At 40.9% G+C, this 26,477-nt stretch overlaps 1 protein-coding gene across 2 annotated transcripts in view; it reads left to right on the plus strand.

Moving 5' to 3' along the window:
* Positions 1-12,672, plus strand: part of Pappa2 (pappalysin 2) — a 262,402-nt gene extending 249,730 nt beyond the window's left edge. For both annotated transcript variants that reach the window (XM_013520972.1, XM_005374904.2), the window contains exons 22-23: positions 7,195-7,293; positions 9,375-12,672. In XM_013520972.1, the coding sequence (XP_013376426.1) occupies positions 7,195-7,293; positions 9,375-9,449 (174 nt within the window). In that variant the 3' untranslated portion in view covers positions 9,450-12,672. The remainder of the gene's footprint in view (positions 1-7,194; positions 7,294-9,374) is intronic.
* The last annotated feature ends 13,805 nt before the right edge of the window (positions 12,673-26,477 follow it).

Genomic DNA, 26,477 nt, shown 5'->3' on the forward strand with positions numbered 1-26,477 from the left:
CAGAAAGCAGAGAGAGAAGGAGGAAAGCAAAGACTGAGATAAACTCTTCCAGGCCACACCCCCAGTTACCCACCTCTTCCAAATACACCCCACTTCCTAGCAGCACACTCAGTTCTCAGTGCACCACCCCCATAATCTAATCACCCTTCATAAACTGTGCCTGTGAATGCATCAAGCCTTTGGGGGACATTCTGAATCTAAACCATAGTAATGCCCTGAAAAGCTAAATCAGAGTCTAAATTACATGATTCTTATAAAGAAGTATGCCTAGCACACTTTCTAGCAGTAAAGGAATAATAAAAAAGAGGGATCTGTTCATAAAGTATGCTAAGGAAATGTAGTTAGCCTCTCACTTCAAAATAAGGCAGTCATATTAATTTCTTTATTGAAAACATACTGTATCAAGCACTGAACTAGTGGCTGGAAGAACCAAAGTTATTAGGTCCTGATCCCTTGATAGTACATTAAGGCTATGAATGTCTATAATGCATACGCATAAGATGCACCATAGTAACTTGGAAGCAGGAATTGCTGTCTAGATCCAGGAAGCCAGATGAGACTTTCCAGAGCAGGTTGTATCTAAAGAATTCTTCTACAATCCATTTCAAGATATCTATTTTAATTTTATACTGTCCAGGAAGATTGTAGCAAACTCACAAGTGTGACATCATTGGAACCCTCCCATCCCAAGGGGTGAACACTGAAGGAGTACAGCAACTCTGTATTTTCCTTTCATCACATGACTGCCATGAGCAGAAAACCTCTGACTTTACTACTCCCTGGCCCAGAAAGAAATGCTTCTGGGTTGCAAGTATCTGTTGACATGACTAGAACATAGTGTTACTTCCTCCTGGAGATGTAAATCTCCAGAGAAATACAGCTCCTCAAAGCTCCAAGCGTCAGAGGAACTGGAATGCCAGGCAGCTGATTTGGAGTAAACTTTGGCCCATAACTAAGAAAAAGGGAAGTGAGATGGTGAGAGAAGGACGTCTGGGGGAGCTGAGATTATACACATGGTCTTTTTTGGCCTCTGTCGGATTGCTAGGTTCACTTTGTATCAATGAGTCTGTACCTAAATTCCTTTTGTCGAAATACCAAAAAAAGTTACCCTTTGTTCCCAATAAATTAGAAGACTAATGAAATCATCAGATAGTAGTACTATGATAGAGCAAAGGTATTATCAGATTAGTAATCAAGAGATCTAGGCTTTCTGCCCAGGATTGCCACTACTAGCATTGAACATAAGCCAATTCACATTTTAACCCTATTTTATTATTTATAAAACACAGGTTTTATACAAAATAGTCCTTAAAGCTCATGTAGTCTTAAAATTTCATGTATCTCTGCTCCATAAAATAAAAATAAACTCTCTGATTTCATTTCCCTTGGATATATATCGAATAGTAAGCTTGCTGGATCTTATGGTAGTTCTATTTTTAATTTTTTGTGGAACTACTATACTGTTTTCCACGATGGCTGTGCTAATTTGCCTTTCTACCAAGCATGTGCAAGCGTTGCCTTTACTCTGTATCATTGTCAGCATGTGTTATCTTTTGTCTTATGGGTCAGTAGGTTACTATTCTGGTAACCATGCATCCCTGAGGGCCCTCCAAGACCTCCTGTGTTTCACCATGTAACAGGGCTCCGCTCTATGTTCTTTGCAGTCTTTGGAAAGGAAGCCCAGGCAAGGCGGACACAATAGATGTCATAGTTACTTTTCTCATTGCTAAGACAAAATATTCAATATTTACAAGTTAAGAGAGGAAAGATTTATTTACCTAACAGTTTGTAGATATTTTCATCCATAATTGGCTGGCTCCAAGGCAGAATGGCACATGGCAGAGAAGCAACAGTTCATGGCTGGGAAAATAGCAAAAGCAACAAGTGAGAGACAAGACTCTATCCTCTATATTGTATGTGGGCTACCTGCTCTTCAGCCCGTGTAGCACTCACACCCTTAAATCCCAGCACCGGGCCATGAATCAGTCACAAACTTTAGATTTAGCCACTTCTGAAAAGTCTGTTCCCCATGACTGCATGAGGTTTTGGGGGAAAATCTAGACAAACCATAAAAATAAGTACCTTAAGTCTGTTTTGCACTGTTACAACAAAATATCTGAGACTGAGTAATTTGCAATAGGCAGAAATGTATAGGCCCGCATTTCTAGAGTCTAGGGAGTCCAAGGTCAAAGGACCAGTAACTGGTAAGAAATTGTTAATTCACCATCTCATGACAGAAAATCAAAGAGAGAGAGAGGAAGAGAGAAAGAGGGAAGGAGAAGGGAGGGGGAGAGAAAGAGAGAGGGAGAGAGGAAGAGAAGTGGGGGTAAAGGGATGCTGAACTCTCATGGCTGACTCACTTCTTATAGACTTCATCTCTAAATATTGTTACAAAGGGAATTACGTTTTAACATGAGTTTTGAAGGCCACCAATATTCAAATCACAGCGTACAGGATGAGAAGGAAAATGAAGATCAGGCAAGATGTCACCGCTTATTGAAAAGTTAGACAAAAAGAAAGAGTTAATACACAGATTGTCTACCTGGACACAGCTTCCTTCTGCTGTGAGGGCTCCATGGAGTGCTGTAGCAAAGCTGCTTTGGAAAGGGCTTCTCCGAGGCCTGATACAGCCTAATTAATACAAGGAAATGGACGTGAGTCTCATTTCTCATTTACATAACTGGAAAGTTTATTCAGACATGATATAGAGAAAATAGCACTTGGAGTAAGGCAAAAATGTGATTAACAGCTTCTACTGATCTAAAATACTCCTCAACATAATAAACAGGATTCTGTTCTGTTTTATCTGTAGGTATACAGTTACTTTGGGCTGAGATCCCAACCTGCAGGTTAGTAGAGCAAATGTCTGAAATCCAAAATATCTTTCGAAAACATCACTGTGATCTCAAGTACTATTAAAAGGTCTAGAGATAAAATTCCATAATCTGATTCAAGTAAGGGAGATATAGTATTATCAACCAATCAAATGAAGGTTTGTGGGACCCTCCCAGAAGTTGGGCTCTGTGATAGGCTGTATAGAAATGCCCCCATCTAGTTCATCCTCTTCTTCTCCTTAGTTATCTCTTACTTTCCCCCTGCCTTCAGCATTATCCAGTTCTAAGCTCTTCTCCATAGGGTAGGGATATAGCAGAACCAATCACTGAAAGCAGATTTCCCTCACCTCAAAAATCTGGATTAGATTCTTCTCACTTGCTTACATCTTGATCCTAACACTGAGTTATCTATCATGATGAGCTAAAATTATTTACCCTGAGCTTCCTCAAGGTCTGGAAGAATATTTTAATTATCTCTGGATTCCCATCCCAGTACCTGGGACATATAGCTATAGAATAAAGAATAAAGAATGTTGAGTAACTGAATGAATGACTACAACCAATAGACAACCAAAAGAGCCACCATCTCTTTCTCTCAGCAGTGAAGCTTTAAAACAGGAAGTATCACTGGATTAAAAAGGTGTGAACTCATCCTATTATAAGGAACCCTCTCCTGGGATAAAGACATTAATACATAATGAAGAAATTATACTTACATTTAGGAAGTTTTCAAAGTAGTGAAAGTAGTACAGATGGATACCTTTCTGCTTAGTGTTCCATCATGTACACCCATCCCTTTGTTTGAGCATTTAAACTTCCTGGACTACAGTGAACACAAGGAGGCTGGCATGACAAGCCTTGTAACAGCTAATCAGGGATCACAAAGTTCATACATCATCAGAAGAGTAATCCAGGCTCTCTTTCATATTCAGATATTTACTTTACCTGTAATTCTAAGACTTGGATTTCTATCACAAAAATCAGTCAGAGACAGAGACAGAGACAGAGAGAGAGAGAGAGAGAGAGAGAGAGAGAGAGAGAGAGAGGCACTCTGGTTTGTATGTGTGTGTGTGAGAGAAAGAGAGAGAGAGACAGGCACTCTGGTTTATGTGTGTGTTTGAGTGTATGTGTGTGTGTGAGAGAGAGAGGCGCTCTAGTTTGTGTGTGTGTGTGTGTGTGTGTGTGTCTGTGAGAGAGAGAGAGAGAGAGAGGCACTCTGGTTTGTGTGTGTGTGTGTGAGAGAGAGAGAGAGAAACAGAGAGAGAGAGATAGGCACTCTGGTTTATGTGTGTGTTTGAGTATATGTGTGTGTGAGAGAGAGAGGAGCTCTAGTTTGTGTGTCTGTGTGTGTGTCTGTGTGTGAGAAGAGAGAGAGAGAGACAGAGCGAGAGAGACAGGTGCTCTGGTTTATGTGTGTGTGTGTGTGTGTGTGTGTGTGTGTGTGTGTGTGTGTGTGAGAGAGAGAGAGAGAGAGAGAGAGAGAGACAGAGAGAGAGACAGAGAGAGAGAAAAAAGGCATATTTAATAAAGGAGAGAGCCTTCCCTCACAGTGAAAATAATAAATTTCAAGCTGATTACTTTGTGTTCAGTAAGTGCATACAAGGCAAATAAACAGACATTTTAAAAAGGCTTTTTCTTCTATCAAAATGGCTAAAATGTCAGTAAAAAGTGACCCTAAGAGAATAAGCTTCAGATATTTGAAAAATGCACTGTGTGAAGCACTTTGTTTTCTACTGCTATGGAATAAACAGCAAGTGTGTGCGTGTGGGTGGTGAAATCACCCACAGGCAGAGCTTGCCTAGAAACCAAGCCCAGTACTCTCCCTTGAGAAAGTTTCCTGCAGGAAGAATGTTGTCTCCAGTCTGACACCTTCAGCCGTTGAGATTAACATATCCTACTCTATGCTGACTCTTCAGATGCTTTCAAACTTTGGATCAATTAGTTTTCCCTTCCTATTTTTTCCATTGTAACTTTGGATTCAGGCTGTCTAGCTTTCCAGGCACATGTTGCCATAGGAAACTCTATTTGTTGAGGGTGGAGTGGTTGTTTTTGGCAGATTGGGGGAGGAACAATTAAGTCTAATAGATATATTGTACATTAAATGCTTGGTCTTTCTGAACATTTTTTTAATAAATTCCCTTCTCTACCGAGATGACCTATTAAGCCCAGGAAAGACGCTTCTAGAAATCACTGGAATCATTGCAATCAAGGCCTTGTGGGACTTAGTGAGGATCACAAAGTCAGGTCACTCATTTTCCAAGATCTTTCAGTAGTGCTCTTGAGATAAGAAGCCATTTATGTTGAAGATAATGCAAAGATTTCTCAGGATTCTTTATTAAACTCATTCAAAAGCACAATCATTCTCATGAAAAGGACGATAACTTTATCCCTACCTTTCTTTCTATGTTATGAAAAACATATAAGTAGGAAAAGTACTTTGGGTGCTCTGTGGATTTTTATAGGCAATTACATGGAAAAGAAAAAATGAACAGATTAAGTTTTGCCAATGAGTCAGTCAAAGTTGGAAGAAAAGCAATAGATGCAGTATTAGACAAGTAAAATATACTCCAAATACTTGAAGAAGAAAAGGAAAACTAGGGAACCTTACCAGATGCTTCTGATCCTCCCTGGAAGGACCTAGGAGGTAATAAGGATATCTGAGTTATGTTTTGACTGCAATTGTTTGACTGTAATTTTGAACCTGGGTCCTGATTGTATAGTTGTTCCAAGTTCTCTAGAGCCAGAGTAACTGGCATTAACTGTGTTAAAGACCAATACTCATCCTAGAATCTTTATCTTTTATCCTAGGCAGGCCTGTGTTGAAAACAGAATTCATTTTCACTTCCTGCTCTTAACTGACATTTCTGTGCAGCTGTGCAGCAGCTGTTGAGTTCCACCCCACAAGTAGCAGCTTTTCAGTGGTTGGCAGACTGGTATACATCTGGAATGAGACGTTCAAATGACCTCAGGACCCCATAGAATAAATCAAAACATTGAAGTAATAACTTGGATGAGCATGTTCTGACGTAACTCAACTGCGGGAAATTATTTAATGTCCATTTTTTAGTTGAGTGATCCATCTCATCAAAGCATAGTGACATAGGGAATAGTTTTCCATTTAACATTTAAAGAGGGTGGGGTCAGAAAGTTATTTCAGCAAATAAACTGGAATGTGACCTCCAAACTGTAGAATTCTGGGACTCCAGGAGTTTCTTTGTGAGACATTTCCAAAGGGTTTACATTTGGGCATTAGCTCAGAAGAGTAGGCAGCCAATGTTATTGAGCATGTGTGTTTGGGAAGGTGGGGGTTGCCAATGGACCTCCCAGCATGCTGTGGGGCAGTGTTTTGCTCCATAGCTAGTTCTCAGCAGAAACAAAGCATTAGGCTTCTTAGCTATTTTTTAACCACTTGTTGCTGTTCTTATCACACATTCCCTTTTGAGGTAAAATACTCCATTAACTCTGGGTTCTCCTGGGCCCCTTTCCCATTTTGGTCCCTGTTAACTTGCAGAAGTAAGTGTAGATGGAAGTAGTTTAGCTGTATGTGTTTGACTCTCTGTCTAGCTGCTGTGCGACAGGTAGCTGCATTTTCTGTTCCAGGACTCCTGTGCTCAACCCTAGGATCACTACACTCTGGATAGACATCACCTGAGTCTTCACAGCACACAAGGACTGCACTGCTAGGGTCTCTAAGTGCTAGTCAGCAGTGCACCAGGAGAAGGGCTAAACGGTGTGGTTTTTTGAAAACCCCACAAAGCCAAGATAGGTTACACCTAATGCCAAGCTCTGTGTGACCCTGGCCTTGTGACTTCTTGTCATGTCTATGTGTCCCTGTTCATGCCCTGATAAATTGGGATGTCTAAAGCCAATCCTGGCAGGCATTGAGATGAATACCTGTAATCCTAGCACTCAGGAGGCTGCGGCAAGAGGATTTCTGTAAGTTTGAGGCCAGCCTGAATTACATAGTGAGACTTCATATCAATAAGCAAGAATAAAATAAAATAAAATAAAATCTTGATTAATACATAAGAGGTTTTTTTTTTTCCTGATGGGCAACAGAATTTAAATGTGTAAAACTAACTATAATCTATAATGTACTATAAAAACCTCTTATTATGAGAAGGAAAAAAATTTCATCAGGGCATTTGATGACTCATCCTGACCCTTAGAATAGGCCAATCAGGTGCTGCAAGCAAATTTGATTACCCCTTAGGACCAGTGGCTTTATCTTGAGATTTTCAACTTCATGAGAATGCATCTTGTCTGTTGGGTTTTGTGAGTGGGTTGGGGTGGGTGAGTGGGATAGTGGGATGAAGCATGGACAAGCTGTCCTGAGACACTGACTCCAGCCCTCTTACAGCCTTTCCAAGCAGATGGTTGGTGTGACACCATTAACAATCGCGCCTACTGCAATTATGATGGGGGAGACTGCTGCTCTTCCACACTCTCCTCCAAGAAGGTAAGTGAAGGTGCCAGGGAAAGGGGAGGGTCAGTAGCTTCAGCAATTAAGGCAGGCTCTTTGACTATCTCTCCTTCATGGTGTATCATACTTGCTTCTTTTGCAATAGCCTGGCAAGGAGAATACAAAAGTATAATTAGAGATTGTAAAGTGCCAGGATTAAGGGTACTGGTGTGTAGTACAGATATTTAGGAAATACTAGTGTCCTAAATTGTCAATCTACCAGAAAAGCAATGATGTTTTTCCTACTGAAAGCCTCATACCTGGTTATGATTATCCAAAAAACTTCTCTGTAGACATGGAAAATATTGTTCTCCACCTCTTGAAGATTCTGGATTACCAATGAAATACTGCCCGGTTATTATTCATCCTCATAGTTAAATAGTCTTTTATAGTGTCTTACAAATATATTGTAGGCACATTTCGAGTGGCTGCCACAAGCCACCTGGAGCACTCCCTGGATTACGTCTGAAGCAGTAATCCATTTCTTGATGTTTTATATCCCTGTTATTCTTGGCTCTATTAAATTAGCAGATAGGCTCAAGTTGAATCTGTAAAATTGAATAGGTAAAAGTTTTGTAATAATATGGGTAAAAATCCAAGTACTCCAAGGATATTTAAAGCTAGTTGGCCAATTTGATGAATCAGAAGTAGGCAGATGTTATTTCCTTCCCTGTAGGAGTGTCCACAACAAAACTATATCTACCGTGATCACCTAGATATGGACCTGAATATTACACCTCTTTCTTGCTATAGTTACTGATCATTCACTATGTGCTGGGCATTATTCTCACCACTCTCATGAGTTAACTTGTTTAATTCAGTGCACCTAGGAGTTCATCATATTACTGTTCAATTTGGCCCTATTTGCTCTAAAAACCAATAAATCCTGAAATAAGAGAAACAGTTCAAGAGCTTAGACCACAGGTCAGAAATCAGGCCAGCTGGTTAGTTCTAGCCTTGCTTGTGAAACTGACTAGTCAAGAAACCCGTCTGTATAAAAGGAGACATGATCACTTAGGAAGAAAGAAAGCAATTCTCCCTCCATCTTACACTGAAAACTTAGGATTTATCCTTAGTGAAGTTCAGTGCCTGCGGCTAGTGTACACAGGAATCAAGATTGCAGAGGACATCACCACCCTGTTGATGACTAAATCACATTTTATTTCATTTGTGCAAATACGCTGGGAAATTTTCCTAAACAACTCCACCCATTCTCCAACCCACTTGCCCAATCACCAAGCCCATCTCTTCATCATATTTGGAGTAGTGTTGTATGTGATATGCGTGTTTATTTTTAGCTCTTTGGGCTGTCGTTGCCCAAAAGGTAGAATCTTTGTCACTTTTAGATCATTTTCCAAAATGCCAAATTCTCCTTCATGCTGTTTATGAACACATAAAAAGTAGCGCTTCTTTTAGGAGAACTATAAGTGAGAGGATAGCAACTTTTGCTGGACCATCTCCGGCATGGGAGAGGCATAACTACATAGAAGAAAGGTAAGACAGATACAAACAATGAATGACAGACGCATTATCTTACCACCCTAAAACCTCATGCTTTTGAAGATATCAAAGATGACCCTGCTATCCTAAGAACAGGGAGAGTAGGAGTCACAAGGCTATGCTATAGAGTCTGGGCTTTTTACACAGTACTGTCATTATCCTGGGTTAAATCACTCCATCTTTGACCTTCTCAATACAGGGAAGCATTTTAGAGCAGGGATTTTATAAAAATGATAACAGCAACAGAAACAATGATAGTGAAAGTATTCCTAACAGTAGTTATGGATATCTGGCAATATATACATGTCTTATATTCATCACTTTATTTAAACCTTACAAACACTCCCTGGGGGTAGTCGCTGTTGTTCTTCTCACTCTGTTTACAAAGAGAGTGAAGCAAGGAAGGATTTCCTCCTCCCAAATGACAAGGTGTGTAAGTGACAGTGCCCAGAGCTAACTTCAAATATAAGATAATCCCACCTTTCCTCTGGGACCAAGGGAGGAAGTGAAAGCTGGTTCAAAACTGTGAAGCTTGTTGCTAAGAATGGGTTATTTCAACTTCTCTTCCGTTCCCCTAGGTGACTCCATTTGCTGCTGACTGTGACCAGGATGAATGCACCTGCCGAGACCCCAAGGCGGAAGAAAATCAGTAGCTGTGGGACTGGACTCCTCTCTCATCTGCCCTGGAGGCAGTCAGAGAGAGAAGTTTCTGAGGAAGGAGACAAAGGGTGAAGAAGGAAGAAAGGTCACAGAATTCAGGAAGTAGACAGTGTGAAGGATCTTTTCACAAATGCAAGCGTATATTTATAGGTGCCAACAAATGCATCCAGTAGCTCAAATAGGGAAGAATGATAGCAACACTTTCTTTAATGTGGCGATTGATTAACAGAGAAGGGAGAGATGTGATGGATAAACAAGGACCCTCCTCCCATCTGTATTCTACTCAACCCCATCCTCAGCTCTTGCTCTACTCCCCACTGTGTACCTTGTCAACTACTCAGCCTCACCCAGTGAGCAAACCATTATCAAAATACTAGAAGAGAAGTTGCCAGGGTCACTCTGTTAATAACCATTTCAAATGGGCTGTCATCTTTCAGGGCTTGTCTGCTCTAATTGGCCCTTCCCCTTTCTTTTATGTAGTCTCTCTTAAATAATGAGGTTAGTTATTAATTCTTTATAAGTATTTAAACATAATTATATAAATATATTATATATTATATTTTTTGCTGTTTACTAAGCTAAAAATTATCCGTTGTTCCACACATGCTGCTGTGAAGTTCAAGTCCAAGGTGGATGTTAAGGCTTTGAGAACAGAAAGTCAATTTCTCCTGCCATCTTCTTATGAGTAGGGATTGGCAGGTTGAATGGGAAATGGAGAAAGAACCAGGAAGAGATAAACGTGGAATTCTGAATGCTAACATGTCAGCCAACCATCTGTGTGACTTGGGAACCAGTCAAAAAGATAGCAGGAGGTGATAGTTGGAATGACAATACCAAGAAAAACAGAAAGTTGGGTGTTAGTGCCCCATGGCTGATGGGTCCAGAAGAACTAGAAAATGATTTTTGAATATCTACCAAAAAAGAATTTGTTAACATCTCCCAACTTCTTAGAACTCTCAGCTGGAATTGGTGAGACCCAGGGTTTTCTCCACTCCCATATGTAGCTATTCCAGGCACGGCTGTCAGCCCCCGAGTCAGTGAGCAAGTTTGCATGAAGGTTCATTCTCTGAGTACCTGGATCATAGGAGCTAACACATTCTTCACACTTAGCCTGTGGTCTCTCTCCTTGTCAGAAGCCCCAGTGCCTGGCCATCAGTCACAACCACATCGCCAGTTGTTTATTTTCTGAGGAGTAATGTTTTGGAAATGACATGGGAGAAAGATGGGAAGAGATGAAAAAACAAGCAAGAGTGGAGGAGCCAAAGGAGGTCACAGAGAGGTAGGAGGTCAGGGATAAATCAGGGCTGAGAAAGAGCATGGCACGAGTCCAGGAGACTCAAGTCCAAAGCTCCAAAGAAGACGTTTGAGCAATGCAGGGTCTGAGGTGAATTCTATGCAAGAGTAATGCATACAATCTGTGCCCCAGAGATTTGAGTTTGGGCAAGCTCTGGAAATACATGGAGCAAGGGTGACACTCTGTGGGAAGAAAGAAGAATTTCAGCTGTGTAGGATCCATTTTGTTATCTTTACTCCTCAGTCAGCAGAGGGGCTGCACTAGAAGTGAACAGATTAATCCTTCCTCTCTCTGTATCTCAGACTCATTTTTATTTTTTTGCATGTGGTCTTATTGCAGTCTTCTTGTAAGTTTCTGGATTAGGCCTTAGGGGAAAAAAGAAAGGGTGCAACTTTGCACCCTGTCTTATCATCTTAGGAGGGACCAATGAGCCTCATTTCCTTCAACGTTAGTTCTCCAATGGAAAACAAGAGCAGTAAAACCTAGAGCTCAGCTTCGATCTCTCTGTGTCATCTGCTCTTCACTCTGACTAGTTTTTCTACTCTTCCCTTCTACGTGGAAGAAATGGCTTTGCAAGAAGGAAAAGAAAATATTATGCATTACCGACAAAATAGTACCCACACTATTCTGTAGGAAAGGATGTTATTCTAGAATTAAATTATGAACATATGGTTTTACACCTTTTTATCTGTACTTGCAGTGAGGACAGCAAAGTCACTGGGGAAAAGGCAGAGCAAAGTTTGCCCATCTGAAATCTCTTGCCCTCCATATCTGGCCATAGGGGAAACTACATGCTAACTAACATTCATTGTCTGGGTCACATTTAGTGGCCCAGAGCAGACAAGAAGCATTTATTTCTGGGATCCTAATAGGACATAAAATGGAAAGGACAGTGGAAAAGTTTAGAGTCTCTATTTTTAAAAAAACAAAAATGAAAAAAACACATTGTAAAATTGTTTTCTTGGGGAACAAATCCAAATTCCTGGGCATGTGTCAAGCTCTGCCTTGGGCAATCCTGCCTCCGATTGAGGGACGAGAAGAGCTCTCCTAGACATTGCCCAGTTCAGGAAGGCTACGGGTTCCCCAAGAACACAGAACCTGTGGTGGGTGCCCACCCGTGTGTGTCTCTGTTCAGTCTCTGCATAAGAGTAAGAAGGACCACATCCCTGTGTTGTCCTTCATTTTAAAATATCTTGCGCTGTACTGACAACATGTGCAGTTCACAGCTGCTCTGGAAAAGACTAGAGGACAGTTCTTGTTGTGTGGGGAAAGCCCATCAGGCTGAGAGCCACTCAGCTAGAGCTAGCTACAGACATTCATAGGTGGCATGTTCTTTCAGTCCTTGTCCCCAAGTCCGAGTGTTTTGAGGAACTCAAGCCACTCACAAAGTCAAAGGATTAAGACATCATGGTCACAGATTCCAGGGGCAACAGCCTACACTTGTTCTGTGCAGTGACCTGTATTCTTCTGGTCTTATCCACTCTCAGAGCCATTGAGGGTCTTTCCCACAGCTCGTCTGTCTCTTTGTTTCCAATCTCTTCAATCTTTTCTTTTTTCTAGTAAGTAAGGGGTCTGGTGTTCATGTTGCCTGGGGGTGGCTGACTCTGCTCACTGGCTCTACAGCTTCCAATCAAAGAGACACAGAAGAGATGTCTCAGTGAGGAGAACTGGTAGCTCAATGAAATAAGGAAGCACAAAGCTATTGAGGCGGGGGGATCTCTCCTTCCCTTTCCTCCATTACAAAGCGTTGGACTTGGCACTTCTGTGCGATCGCTATTGAGTGTGTCAGTTAGCACCCAAGGGGATAGTTTGATTGAAAATATAGTGAAAGAAGCTGATCTACTGTATTGTAACGTAAAACAGCTATAGCCAGTTATTTTGTAAGATTATAAGATGTTCATTAAAAAAATCTGCACATAAAATATGAAGTGTCTTTGGTGTCTTAGTCTGTGTTTAAATCATTCCATTCCATTTGAATCACTCCATTGGTTTGTGCCAGGTCCAGACATTAGTCGTTGGTTAATTGGTTAAATGATCTTTCCCTGAAGCTATTTAAAGACTAGTTTTTGAGTAAACTGAATGTGTAAAGAAGATTAACATGAAAATTTATGAAAAGAGTTGACACATTAAAAAAAAAGAGTGTTCGGCAGTAATATCAACTGCCTTGTGAGTTGTGAAACAGTCTACAAGAATAATTTGTAGTTCAGAGGAAACAGGCATTCCCTGCTTTGGAAGGTGGTCAGTGAAGGATGCATGTGATTTGTTAGGCAAAAATAAGGTCAGGGAGAAAGCAAAGAGCAAGGTTGAAAGTAATGGAGGTAAGAATGGGAAAGGTGACACATTATTGAACGTCAGTGAGGCATTCAGCTTAGCTAGAAGGTAGAAGTAACCTAATGTATGCCATGCATTTGGGAAACAAAATCTTATCAAATTCCCACAACAGATCTGAAAGTAATGTGTTCTCACTTCACAGAGGAGAACACCAAGGACCAGTGTGGGGAAGAACATTGTTCCAGGTTACATGACCACGCTAGGTTCAAGCTTGGTCTATGGGGCTCTAGGGTGTAGGAAAAGAAAAATTGTGATTAAAAAGAAGGGGAGAGGGGGAGAAAAATATCCAATATGAAACCTCTGCAGCCTATAACCATAATTGTTACTGATAGAGAAAATGATCCAGAAGGACCATTACAAGAAGAGTATACATTTGATTTTTCCATAAATTTGGTTTGGGGACCGAACAGGCAATTAATTGGAAATGTTGTATAAAGCAGTGCTCAGCTCCCTGAGAAGGATTCTGCAGCTGCGATCATCTTGCCAAGGTGTATGGCTGTGCCAGGCACTACCTGGCTGCTTGAAGGGCTACGTGGGCGTCTCGGCTCACCTGTCATGTGGAAAGTCTTGCAAAGTGGGTGGAAACATAAGCTTGGAACTTGGGAGAGAGGTTTATGGCTTTTAAAAAATAAACATTTTATAGTAAAAAAGATTATTAGCTGGCATTTTTGTAATGGCCACAAAGTACTTTCCGATGCTTTATGGTTACCCATAAGCTAAGCAGAATGAGAAAAGTTTTGTTTTTTTCCACTTCACAGTAATGAAAATGGGTGTCAGACAGGTTATTGGAGAATTTAAGTTCTATATCTAAGTACAGGTTGGGATTGGAATCCAAATTTTGTGTTCCCGAGTGTGATACGTTTTCTACTAACCCATATTCATCTCACTACAGCCAAGAGTAAACACAGGTCCTGTCGCAATGGGAAAGTTTAGTACCTTCTTACCTATTTATTTTAAGGTAGTGACAGCCTTGGGGTTTCCTTGTGGCTTTTTTAGTAGCTGAGTCTGTTTCCTCTCCGGCCTGTTGTCCACAGCAAATTGTAGGAAGACAGAAGGCAAGTCTTTCTGAGCACTGTTCCAGGCCCCTCTCCTCATGCCCGGCCCTGAGCAGAAGCAGATGCCCCTGGACATGCCAGTTAGGACAGCTGGACAGAAACATCTGGCAAGGCTGCCTCCTTCTTAATAGCTTCCCCAGGGAGTGTCCTGGACAGAGATTCTGGACTTCTGGTTTCCATTGACTGACAAACTTAAATGACACAATGAGTCATGCGTGTGCTAGGAGACATGCTGCTCCTGGATTCAGGCCTTCCAGGTGATGAGGAGCACCAAGGGGGGCGGGCAGGAAATAAGGCTTACACTTAGAAATAGCCCAGTGCACCTCTGAAACCGGCTTTGGGTCATCTCTTTTTTTGTCACCCCCAAAAGACTACTGATTCTGAACTCCTGATATTTTGATTTCCCAATAGTAGGCACATGATTATCTATGCCCGTAAAAGTGCCACATGTGCCTTGGATATTTGTCCTGGAAAAGGGCAGGGTTATTTTAGAGAATAGATGATTATTGTCAAGACTGCTGTAGTCTGAAACTATCGCGGCTTGAGTGGACACTGCCGGGCAGAATCTATCATGGTGGCCAGAGCACTGAGGGGAGTGTGTGTGTGTGTGTGTGTGTGTGTGTGTGTGTGTGTGTGTGTGTGTGTAATTTGGTACATTTATTCTTGCTGCTGTTTTTTTTTCTGATCCTGCCACACTGGATCTTTAGGTTACATTGCTAAGTGTTTGTCGGAACTGCTATGACAATGGCAGAGTTACATTCTTGGAAGAAACCTACCAGTCTAATCTGGTTAGCATTTCAAATGAATATAATAAAAACATTTCTAAGCTCTGAAAGACAGTTCAGAGTAATAGCAATAGTTCTGAGTAACTGCAATTTGCTAATGTTTTTCAAATCAAATTTTCTTCTAAGGATAATCTAATATAGACAAGCTTCCTTTTCTTTGTCTTTGTCCACATAAAAGTCACTTATTCTAATGCAAAAAAGTAAATAAAGGGAGAGTGTTGACTTTTTAATGACTACCAATCATGCTGTATCAATTTGCCTTTTCTCTCCTTAGGTAACTGCTGTCTGAAACCAGCTGTCTTTTTAAAAAATGTTTATAAACATACAAGCCATATTTCAATCTTACAAAAGGCTGTCAAAGTTAGAAAATTTCCCCATACTACAATTTATGTGCAACTCTGAGTGTTTCCTAAATACAAAGCCGACTAGTGTTAGGACACAAATGCCTTCCAAGTAATGACTTTGGTGGAAATGAATCAACAGCCACTTAACCTGTAAGAGAGCTCCGACTGCTTTTAAAAATAGTCAAATAGGGGCTGGGGGTTTAGCTCAGCAGCACAGCACCTGCCTGGCAAGAGCAAGGTCGTGAGTTCGATTCCCGGTACCAGAAAAAAACAAAACAAAACAAAAAGTCAAATAGGCTCTATGTTGGAAAATACTGCTTATCAACTCAACACTGCTCACGTCTTCTTACCCTGATCAGTGACTTGCCATCATGAAGCTAGGGGCAAGGGTGATGCACTCTGGATCTCAATATAGGGTGGATTGGTAGCCCACGATCCATGAGAGCAGCACAGTGAGCTACAAGGACTAAAAGCTCAAGCTTTCAAGCCTGATAAATCTGAATTTGGACCCTGTCTTCTAAACTAAATAGTCATATACTTAATCTCTGAGATTTAGCCTAAATACCTAATTTTTATCATTGTGCATGGGGTAAGCTGTTCTCTCGAGAAGTTTGAGATTGGAGGGAACTGCCATTTTGTGGATTCTAAATATCCTTCATAGTTTCAAAAGCACCTTGCTACTCTAACACTGGAGGGTTTCTGAGATGGATGCCATTGCCCGTTATCTTCTCAGGATAGTTAGGGCAGATGGAGACCCTGGAGTGGTTGGTTGCCAGATGTTCTAGCCCACCGATTCAGAAAGAAGCAAAATGAATTTGTGAGGTAATAGTGGTAAAGCTAAGCACTGAAGAAAACAAAACAACTAAGGAAAAACTTTGGAATTGGAAAGAATGTTTGTAAACTAAGTTGCTATCTACCTGGAAAATTGCATTAGTTATGTCGGAAGCAGGTTATTTTCTTTAAAAGACAATAGAACTGGTGAATTTCTCCAGTTTGTAGAACACTACTGTCCACTGCAAATGTTTGCAATGATATAAAGGTTCTACATCTGCATTATCCAGTGAAATGGCCATGTCGTTAGGCAGATGTTGTTATCTAGCTCTTGAAGTGTGACTAATGAGATAGAAGAATTCCTTTCAAACTTTGCTTAAGTCCAATAATTAAAATGTAAATAGCCACATGTAACTAGCAGCCACCATATTGGTCAGCACAATTCTAGAATATTACACATGTATCACACTTTGCTTTTAAAAGATACTTTGGGCATGATTTTTAAAATCATGCTTCACACATCTCATGACTGACAGAAGTCTACATCAAGCTCACTTAGATGTTTTGGCTTATATTATTGTGCCTTAGGAAAACAATGTATTAAAAAAAATCTAAAAGTTATACCTACAGAAGCCTCAAACTATCAAAAGGGGAAAAAAATACCCCATACTGACATTACCTACTTATACATAATTTATCTAATAGATAACAGAAGACAGTTAAACCGATGTCTAAATTTGGGTAAATCATACACTGACTAAGCAGCAGTGAACCACTTCACATAAATGAAACGTGAGAAATATCAGAGAGGTACAAAAGAGCCTGAGGTGGCACCACCATGAAGTCGCAAAGCCAGGATTTGCACTCTAGCCCTCGAGTCTGTGGGTCAACCCATTGTGCAATGCTAGAACATTCCATTTCCTAAGGACAGAGATTAGTTATATAAATTTTGACACTTTCAAAGGTCCTCACAAAACCATATTATTCACTACAACATTTCATTCAGCAAGTTGTGCTATTTGACTATACATCAATCTAGTATTCAGAAACTCACTGTCTTCCAAAGCTGTACATTTTACATTTGGACTTCTTTGACCTTAGAGAGGCAAAAAATGCTGGTAACATCATGGTTGCAGTCAACAAATTTCTATCCAGCAATTATGTTGAACAGGTACTAGGGATTCGGTGGTGAGCAAATCAGAGCAAGTCTCTGCCCTCAAACAGCTTGAAGAGAAGTTGAAAGAGACAATCAGTGTGCACTTAAGTATATACATCAGCTGGCAGAAAGTGCTGTGAAGGAAATAAGATATGGTAGGGCTGAAGGGTGTCCTGGGCTGGGTATGGGTGCCAGTTTTTGCAGGGAAGATCCCTGAGCTTTGCGGGTGGGTGAAGGAAGTGAGTGAGAGCTTCTCAGTGCCCACACACAAGCCCTGTACCACCTCCCTGTCTCTCACAGCCACCATCCTCCTTCACAGATGCCCTACTGTCCCTTGATTCAGGCGAGAGGCACCTCCTGGGCAGGCCCACAGTAACATCTCCAAGTAAGGCTCCCTGTTTACTGCTCTGCCCTCTGGTTCATCCTGTACACTGAGTCTGCGGCATTCCTGCTACCGTGCAGCTCTCATGGGGTTGTACACTGCTCAGGGAAATGCATTTGCTGGCTCTGTGTGTCACTGAACATCAAACTCAGCACAGCCACCCTTCACACTGAGCTCCATCGCTCTGTGGAGGGAAAGTCTCCCAGCTCAAGTCCCCACTGCAGTGCTCAAGTCCCCGGCAGCTCCTCGCGTGCATGGCCCAATTTCATGAGGGCTTCCTTTATCATTCTTGCAATGAGGTTTGTTATTTCTGAGGCCCCTCATTTTCCTCTCTTTAGATAATCAATACACTTGACTTTTTAAAAAATTAAATATGTTTTTGTGTCTTTCCCCACTAAGAACTGCGAACTCTTTGAAAGGGAAGCTTAGGGTTTCCCTAAACCTTCTGGTGACTTCTGTGAGAATTAGAGGGAAAAGAATCCTTTTACCAGAGTAAAGTAGACCACTTTCAGAGACTGTGGCTTGAAGATCACATTAGCAAGAGTTGGAGGTCCTGACCCATTTATCCTTTGGACCAGATACCCTTGGGCAGGATACTCCTCACATTTCCACATGGTGGTCCTGGAAATGCTATCTTATTCATATTTTGGTTCTCTGGCACTGCCTCACAAGGTGATAATGACACATTGAAAGATGCTGAATTGATTACTCAGCAAGATTTTATGGATTTAATAACCCAAAGAAGAGAAGGTGCTGGTGAGGCTGAGGGAAAAAAACCCTTCTAAATTGTTGGTGGGAATGTAAACTGGTACAATCACTATACAAATCAGTATGAAGATTACTCAAAAAACTCAAAATAGCAATTCCACTCAACATAGAATTCCCTTCCTAGGTATCGCCCCAAAAGAGCTGAACATATCATACTACAGTGGTACATGCTTGCCCATGTTTACAGCAGCACAGTTCACAATAGGTAACTCTTGAAAGCCATCTGTATGTCCATCAGTAGACGAATGGATGTGTGCTATTTATACACAAACTACTCTGCTATAAAGAAGGATAAATGTGAGTCACTTTCAGGAAAAAGGGTGTCATTTAGGATCATAATGTTAAGTGAAATAAATCAGAAACACAAGTTTAAGTATTGTACCATGTCTCTTACCTGAGAAACCCACAATATAAATAAAGAGAAAAATAAAAGATAGATAAGAGGAAACAGGGAGATGATTCTTTTCTAAATGGGGAGGGGAGCAGGAGATGAACAGGGGTGAGGGAAGAGGAGGAAAAGTGACATCAAAGAATTAAGGTATATTATGTACATGTACCAGGTCCCCACAAAGAATGTAATTATTATGTACTGCAAACATGTCCTAATAAAAATTAAAATTAAAAAACAATGTTTTATTTGAGTGTTTGGCATAGGAATAAATGGTCATGTGCACACTTGGAGCTCTGTGCTCTGACTTGTTCTTTAACAGCAATTAATGAGGTGGTAGGAACACAGGCCAATACGGAGGACTGTAAGTTTTGAGCGCATAGTACCAAATGACTCATTCTCAGGTGAACCTCAACTCAGGGTTTTTCAGGCAGTTATGTGTTAAGGCACACTATGCCAGCTAACAAATGTGCATGCGCATCTCAAGTGTAGATAAGGAGTCTACAGAAGTTGGAAAAAAGTAATAGAAACTGTTAATCTGGCAAGATTAACAGGGACCAAAAAGCAGTCTGGCCTAAGATTAAATTGGGTGATCTAGAGTAAGGTGAGTAAAGGCTTAAATTCAATTTTCTCTCCTGTGAAACAGAGCAATGATAATCCCCAATTTGGACATTATTTGTTAAAACAAATATGAAGGGAACTGCACTTTACAAATGATTGTTGTGAGTATTATTAAACTAAGAAACAGAAATATCCATGGTACAGAAAGGACCAAGAAAAAAAGCAGAGTAGGTCTGGTGACTGGCTGACTTTTCAGTTTCTATCTACTTTTTGGCCTAGCATATGAGTTATTCTAATAATATAGCTAATGTTTCTCTCTGTGTGTGTGTGTCTCTCTCTGTCTCTATGTGTATGTAGTGTCTCTCACACACACAGTTACCACAGTTACACAATTGAGTGCTGCATGGCCTCTGTGTTATATTTTAAGTATAATTTCATTTAAAACAATATCATGTTCCAATCTGAGGCCCCAGATAAAATAGTATGTAACCCTGATTCCAAGTATTAAGGGAGGGAAAATTTTTATAAAAAAACTATGTCGTCAAAACAATGTAATTTAACCATTATTGCAGAAAAACATTCTACTGCCAGAACATGTCCCAGAGCTCTGCCTTTGGCAACACACTCAGTATTGAACAACCCATAATCGTACAGAACAATTTCAGAGTTGAACAGTTTACATTCATGAAGTAAATAAAGAGGGCCTGGGTGGCAGAGGCTTCTCTCTAGCAATAACTGAAGTTTCCAGAGGTACCGAAGTGTCTGTATATTTCAGACTTTGACTTTCTCTAATCATCTTTTGTAGGCAATCTGGGCACCCATTTGTTCCCAGGTCATCACTGAATAGTGCAGACTTCAGAATCAAGATCTGGTTTGAATCTTGACCCATGGAGGCCTTGAAGCGATGAAAGCATCTTTTAGGGCCTATGTGTAAAAGGAGGGATGAGTTTCAACTTGTTAGGTTCTTCTGCACATTCAATCACTTAACACAGTAAGACTTCAAAGCCCATGGCACCTGAAGTGTTCCTGTGACTTCCTTTCCCATAGTACCACTGGAGCTCAATCATTACGTATTTGTATTTGTCAATAACTATTTATTAACGAACAGATTTCCTTCCTTCTTTTTCAAAGACCTACGTTACCCTATGAACATTTCAGATGTCTTCAAAATCTCCTCTCTTATTTTCAGTTTCTGTTCATGTACGTCTTAGACAGTTAAAGTTCATGTACATTTAAATTAGTTAAAGTTTAGAGTAAGATGAAACAGGAAATCAAAGAGTTGAGTCTGGAGGGAGGAAATTAGGTGCAAGGTCTGGGGGTGAAGGCGGATCAGATTCCAGCAGTATCTGTTTTCAGACTCCAGGAGAGCCAGACCTCCCATCTTATAAGAAAGCCGGCCAGCAGGTGACCTCACTGCTGCGTTCTTATCAGGTATTCTATGAATCTTCTGGCTAAGAATGTTTTGTCTAACTGCTGAGCTTCTGACATGACTCTGCTCTGACCTCAAGCTTTCTTTGTATTCTCTAATCCCAGCCCTCAGTGTCCTGCCAAATCCAGCCCTTCACCGTATTTGTGGCCTTAGCTTTCCTGGCTCCAGCCTCTTTCCACATTTCAATCCACTGCCATCCACATTCCTACCGCTAACACACGTCTTCTCTTTGATCAAACTGTGAGGGCCTTGGATCTTGGGTCCATCTCTCCGCAGTGGCAATGCCGCCTCGAAAAGGTCAGAGAGGAAAGGAAATGAGAGACGTGAACTTGTGCAGAGATAGGCTTTCTAAGTGTTTCCTCATCCCCTGAGAAAGGTCAGTCTCAGAGTTTTGGGGGAAAGAAATAATTTGTAGATCAAGCCTCTTTTGGCTCTTGGAGGAGTTTTCCAAATTTCTTCTGGGAGGCCCCCATTTTGCGGCCAGTGGTAGGAAAACCTACACCTGGGAGGCCTGTTGGTCTTTTCCATTCCTGTCTTCATCCTGAGCATTCCTGAGAGGTACAGGCAGTCTTTGCTAGTGGCCTGGCCCCAAGCTCTGTGGGAAGCAACTCAGCTACACTCAGACATTCCAGTTGCTGCTCAAACCCAGTGGCACTTCATTAAGTCTTGGGCCACACCCTCTTCTCTGAGTGTTTGCTGCTTTGCTGTGGCAACCAAATACCCTTTCTTTATGTTCCCCCCTCCTTGCCTAACTGCACTCAACTCCATCACCAACACCTCCATTGCAGACCTTCTCCAATCCTTTCCTAGTTGCCAAGGGACACAGAGGCTACAGGGAGAGGACCAAAACATCCTCCTCTGTCTGGTACCCAAGACTGGGAATGTTTGGAAGGTTGATCAGAAGTGCAGTAAAAGACCTTCCCAGTCAGGAGTTAACATGGTATAGACAGGACTGATCAAAATAGATGTTAAGAACATTTCTACTCTATAACTGTCTAGACATCCAAGTAGATGGGATGATCTGTCTGAGAATATGGTCACACTGGTAGAAAGGAATGATGGATATACTTTGACTCTTATGTCACTGTAGACCAAAATCCAATGAGATATGAGGTGGGAGGCTCTGTGTGCCCGTAGATGCCTATCCCCAGAAGCTTTGGCAGTGCATAGGCATACACTCCGTCACTGCTTCTACCTGGCAGTGACTGACACAAAGAAAAAAACTGTTCAATCAAATACTGTTAGTTTAGTATTCTCACCATCTTGAACAGCTATAGAAGGACAAGTTATTTAAATGGGCCACATTGCCACATTGCAGAGCATTATACTAAATAGTCTGAGAGGGGTTACTTAGAATTTCTGACTTTCCTCATCTATGAGATGTATATAGTGATATCCTCCCCTCGTGTTGCTGAGAGAATTAGACAAGAAAAGCAATGTAAATGTACTTACAATGCTCCTAGCACATAATAAGTGATTAGGAAACATTAGTTGCTTTTAAACATAGCAGTTCTTTCAGCAACTGAAGACATTTCGTATAAAATAGTAAAACGTCTTTGAGAAAATTCTGTGTCAAAGATTCAACAGGATTTTTGGCACATAATCAAAAAGACACATAATGTGAACTTGGAGCATGTTTTCTTGCTGTTCAACCATGTTGTTAAGGAAATGAACCTGGAAATTAACAATAGTGGTGAAGCATACAGTTCCATTTTAGTGTCTAAGGAACAGTAAAGAGGGACCAAGAGTACCGGTATTGTTGACAACTTATTGGAAGTGTTTCAGGTGTTGTTTAAAGTATTGTCTGATTTAATCCTTAGGCTGTTTGTAGCAGTTAGCAAGCTGTTGTGTCTCTCCTCAAACCCACTCTCTTTACTCTGCTCCTAATGCTGCTGTTGGAGCATTAGAAAAGTTGTTTCATTGTCTGTCAGACAGTCTCATGTTAAGTTTTGTCAACAGGGGGCGCAAGAGGGACACGGGACTGAAGAAATTGGGGCGAGACTGGTTCCCTTCCATGAGCTTCCTGTTCCCTTTGGCATCACACTGCCAAGGGCTCTTCAACACGGCAGCAGCAGAATGGTCCAGGCTCCATCATTTTTGTGCACTTGAAATACCAACCTCATTTCCCAAAAGAGTTCCAGCACTAGGCAATACCCTCTTCTCCGCAAGGGCATCTCATAGCTGGTAAACCAAACTCCTCCTTTCATCCTTTTATTCTATCTAAGGGCGGTGCTGTTTTCTACCATGATTGTTAAAACCTCTGTCATATCTCAGAGATACATGTGTTTCAAATACTTTTGCTTTCCTCATCCTGTTATATGCACTAGCTAATCCCCTATATTAAATTCTCTCTGTTTACATCTTGGCCAGAGCTTAACTGATACACTGCAGAGAGGGATGAAATCCTTTTTACTGTGTTATCTTAGATAGCAAAATAAATCTAGGAAGACTCTTAAAATTTAGTTTTAGAAATTAGAAAAACGGCAGTTCAGAAAAGTTAAGTGCTATGCTGTGAAATTGGTCCTGTAATAATTGGGCTAGGTAACCTCAGAAATGAGTTACTGGTTCTCATTTTACTTCCATTATTAAAGCACAGAGATAACAAGAGACCTGGGGAGAATGAACCATTCTCAGCTGTGTGTGGGTTCAGGTTCCACTTTCTAAAGCTTGGGTAGCATTCTAATAAGAATGTGTCAAGAAGGAATAGAGCCAGGCAAGGCGTGGTGGCGCATGCCTGTAATCCCAGCACTCAGTAGGCTGAGGCAGGAGTATTGCTGTGAGTTCAAGACCAGCCTGGGCTACAAAGTGAGCTCAAACCCAGCCTAAACTGCATAGCAAGACTCTGTCTCAAAAAGACCAAACAATAAAGAAAAATGAGCAGAGCTTTGTGGGAGGGTGAGAAGATTTCTTGGAGTGATGCTGGCCCATGGGGAAGAGGGTAATGGGCAGGACCCTGGCAAAGGGAGTTATAGGAAGCCAGGGAAAGTCCATGCCAAAGAGCGCATGAGAAAGATTCAGTGATGGATATGTCCATGACCAAGGCCAGGACACCTGGCCTCAGAAAACAAAAGCCTCATTAGATCTGTGGAAGTTTCTTCCCAGGAACAAGATATTCACACCTCTCTTCTGTCTTCACACAGTTTCTTCTTCTGTCTAGCATTGCAATTAATGGTGTTTTCCAAAATAATGTACTACCTATCCTGAGCCCACTCTTGAGTCAGATTTTCCTGTTTGTAACCCTACGGGTTGATCAGAAGTTGGCTGAGATGTCATTTTTTGGGTATGAAAACCCCTAGACAAAAAGTTCCCTTTGACAAACCTCTTTGGGCTGCCTCCCTGGTTCATTGGCTTGGAGCTTTTGGTTTCTGCTTCACAATAAATATTTTTTTCTGCTTTCACTCTACAATATATACTTTTGCTCAGTATTCTTTTGACTCTTTACCTTGTCATTCTTTTGGGCTGAGAGAAGAACCCACCAGATGGATGCTAACTGTTATCAATGCATGATGAATTTATATTCATCATTATGTCATAAGTTATAAATAATATATGATGTATTTGCAGTCAATTTCTTCTTAGTCTTGATTCCTATAGTGTTCTACAGGAATAGTATTTTATTCCTATTCTCTTCCTATTAATCAGGGTAGCTTAATATGTGGCATGCAGCCAGCTCTTCACCATTTCCTTAATCCTGCTATTCACTGGTCATGATTCTTGTCACTCTTTCCTGCCAGGTGCTGGTCCATTGTCAGAATTGTTTTCAAGTCCACTGTGTAGGCATCCACTATCACTTGATCAAAGTTAGCACTCACATGGAAACATATTTTCTATCCCTGTAATCAGAGGGTTCATGGAAACTCATTTATATTTGCAGCAAATTTCATCTTCCAGATTATCACTAAAACTATAAAGAGCTACAAAATTCCAATGTCAGATAATACATAATAATTTCTGTTTGAAGTATATGTTAATTAAGACCTAGCCAGGAAAATACAACCCCGTTTAGGTAATTTAATCCGGGAAGTTTAAAATGAGACACCAATTATAAAGGATTTGGATAGTGAAAAAGGCATATAGGGAATGGTGCAACAACCCAAAGATTAGAAAGATCCAGAAGCAGCACCTTCCTTGAAGGAACAGGGGACACACATAAAAAACAGAAATCATGAAGGAGGTGCTAGAGACACCGCCCTTCATCTTGTCTTATAATCTTCCATGAGTGTCTTAAGTGGCCCCAGCTAGCCTGTTGAAAGGAGCTTGGGAGGTGAACTTTACAAGTGTCTGCTTTCTGTCATTCAGGCAGAATAAAGAAGGTCTAGAATGTCAAGGAATGGATCTGAGAACTAAGAGGCAAGTCAGTGGTGAGGAGCACAAATGTTACCATGTTACATTCAATGGCAATTAGGCATGCAAGGTATATATGCCTAACCTTGCTTTCATGCACAGGCAGTTAAGTCCAGGGACACCACAAGGACATGGTTTGGGGTAGTTTCCTTTCTAAGTGGATAGGTTAAGAGAATGCTCTGACTCATTGGACAACAGTAGCCTCAGGGTCACTTGACATTTGGATCAGCGGAAACAAAGGAAGTTGCTCCTATTTATTAGGCGCAGAATTTGGATGAGGGTCTCCTACTGGGAAAGGTAGTAAGGATTCAATTACACTAATTTGTACCCTATGTGAGCAGGCGTATCATAGACTCTAACAAAAGGCAGTTCTGGTGAAGGAACATAATGTCAAAACCTGTCCATCTCTAATGAAATCAATCTAATTACAGCATACATTGCAAAATCTTAGAACAAAGAAGTTTATTTTTTTTCTCACTCTGACTAGTATAAACATGAACGAAATCCTTGATTCTCATGCATATCAAGAGAAACTGTTAATTCATTCTATATAGTTAGGTTTCACTTGAAATTATACAATTAATTGGTTGATTCACTATGATATATAATAAGAGCTGATGGTGTGAAGAGGGTTGGGAAACATGAGGTTATTGAATTCAAGGATGGGCTATAGGTCAAGCTAGGTCCTCCTGCAGACCTTTCTTGTTCAAATTCTTATCCAAGTATTGGAGCAAGACCTGAACACATAAAGTAAACAGAACAAGCTCACAAGAACCATTAAGGCACAACATACGGCAAATTCAAACACACAGAGCTAGACTCACCATTGTGAGGCTCTGCATTACTGTCATGTAACAGACAAAACCATAAAACCCAAAGCCAAGCCAAATGAACAAGAAGTGGCAATGTGCTCAGGCTGTGAAAATAGGTCATGTGTATTAGTCACATTCTCATCACTGGGAAAAAATACTCAAAACCCACAACTGAAAGGAGGAGAAGTTTATTTTGGCTCATGGTTTCCATCCTTGGTCACCTGGCTCCAAGGCATAAGCATCATGGTGGGAAGATCTAGCAGAGAGAGAGAAAGAGAGAGAAAGGAGTGGAGATATGAACAAATATTCTCCCAGTTCGTGCTCCCAGTGACCCACCTCCAACCAGGCCCCACCTACTGGTACATTCAGCTACTAAACTCACCAATGTGTGAATCTAATGGTAAGTACAGTGCCCACATGATCCAGTCACCTTCAATGATACCGTGTACATTGAACCTTTTTTTAATGGAAGTGGTGGGTTTGCATTGAGCCCACTATATCCTCTCTCCTTGCTTAACAGAGGGTAACTAAGCATTACTTCACATAAATCTCAGTGGAAAGAGTATTCCTTTCTAGGCAACTAAATTAAAAATGAACTTGT

Source organism: Chinchilla lanigera, unplaced genomic scaffold (genome assembly GCF_000276665.1).
Source record: "Chinchilla lanigera isolate Chin_1 unplaced genomic scaffold, ChiLan1.0 scaffold00005, whole genome shotgun sequence".
NCBI lineage: Eukaryota > Metazoa > Chordata > Mammalia > Rodentia > Chinchillidae > Chinchilla > Chinchilla lanigera.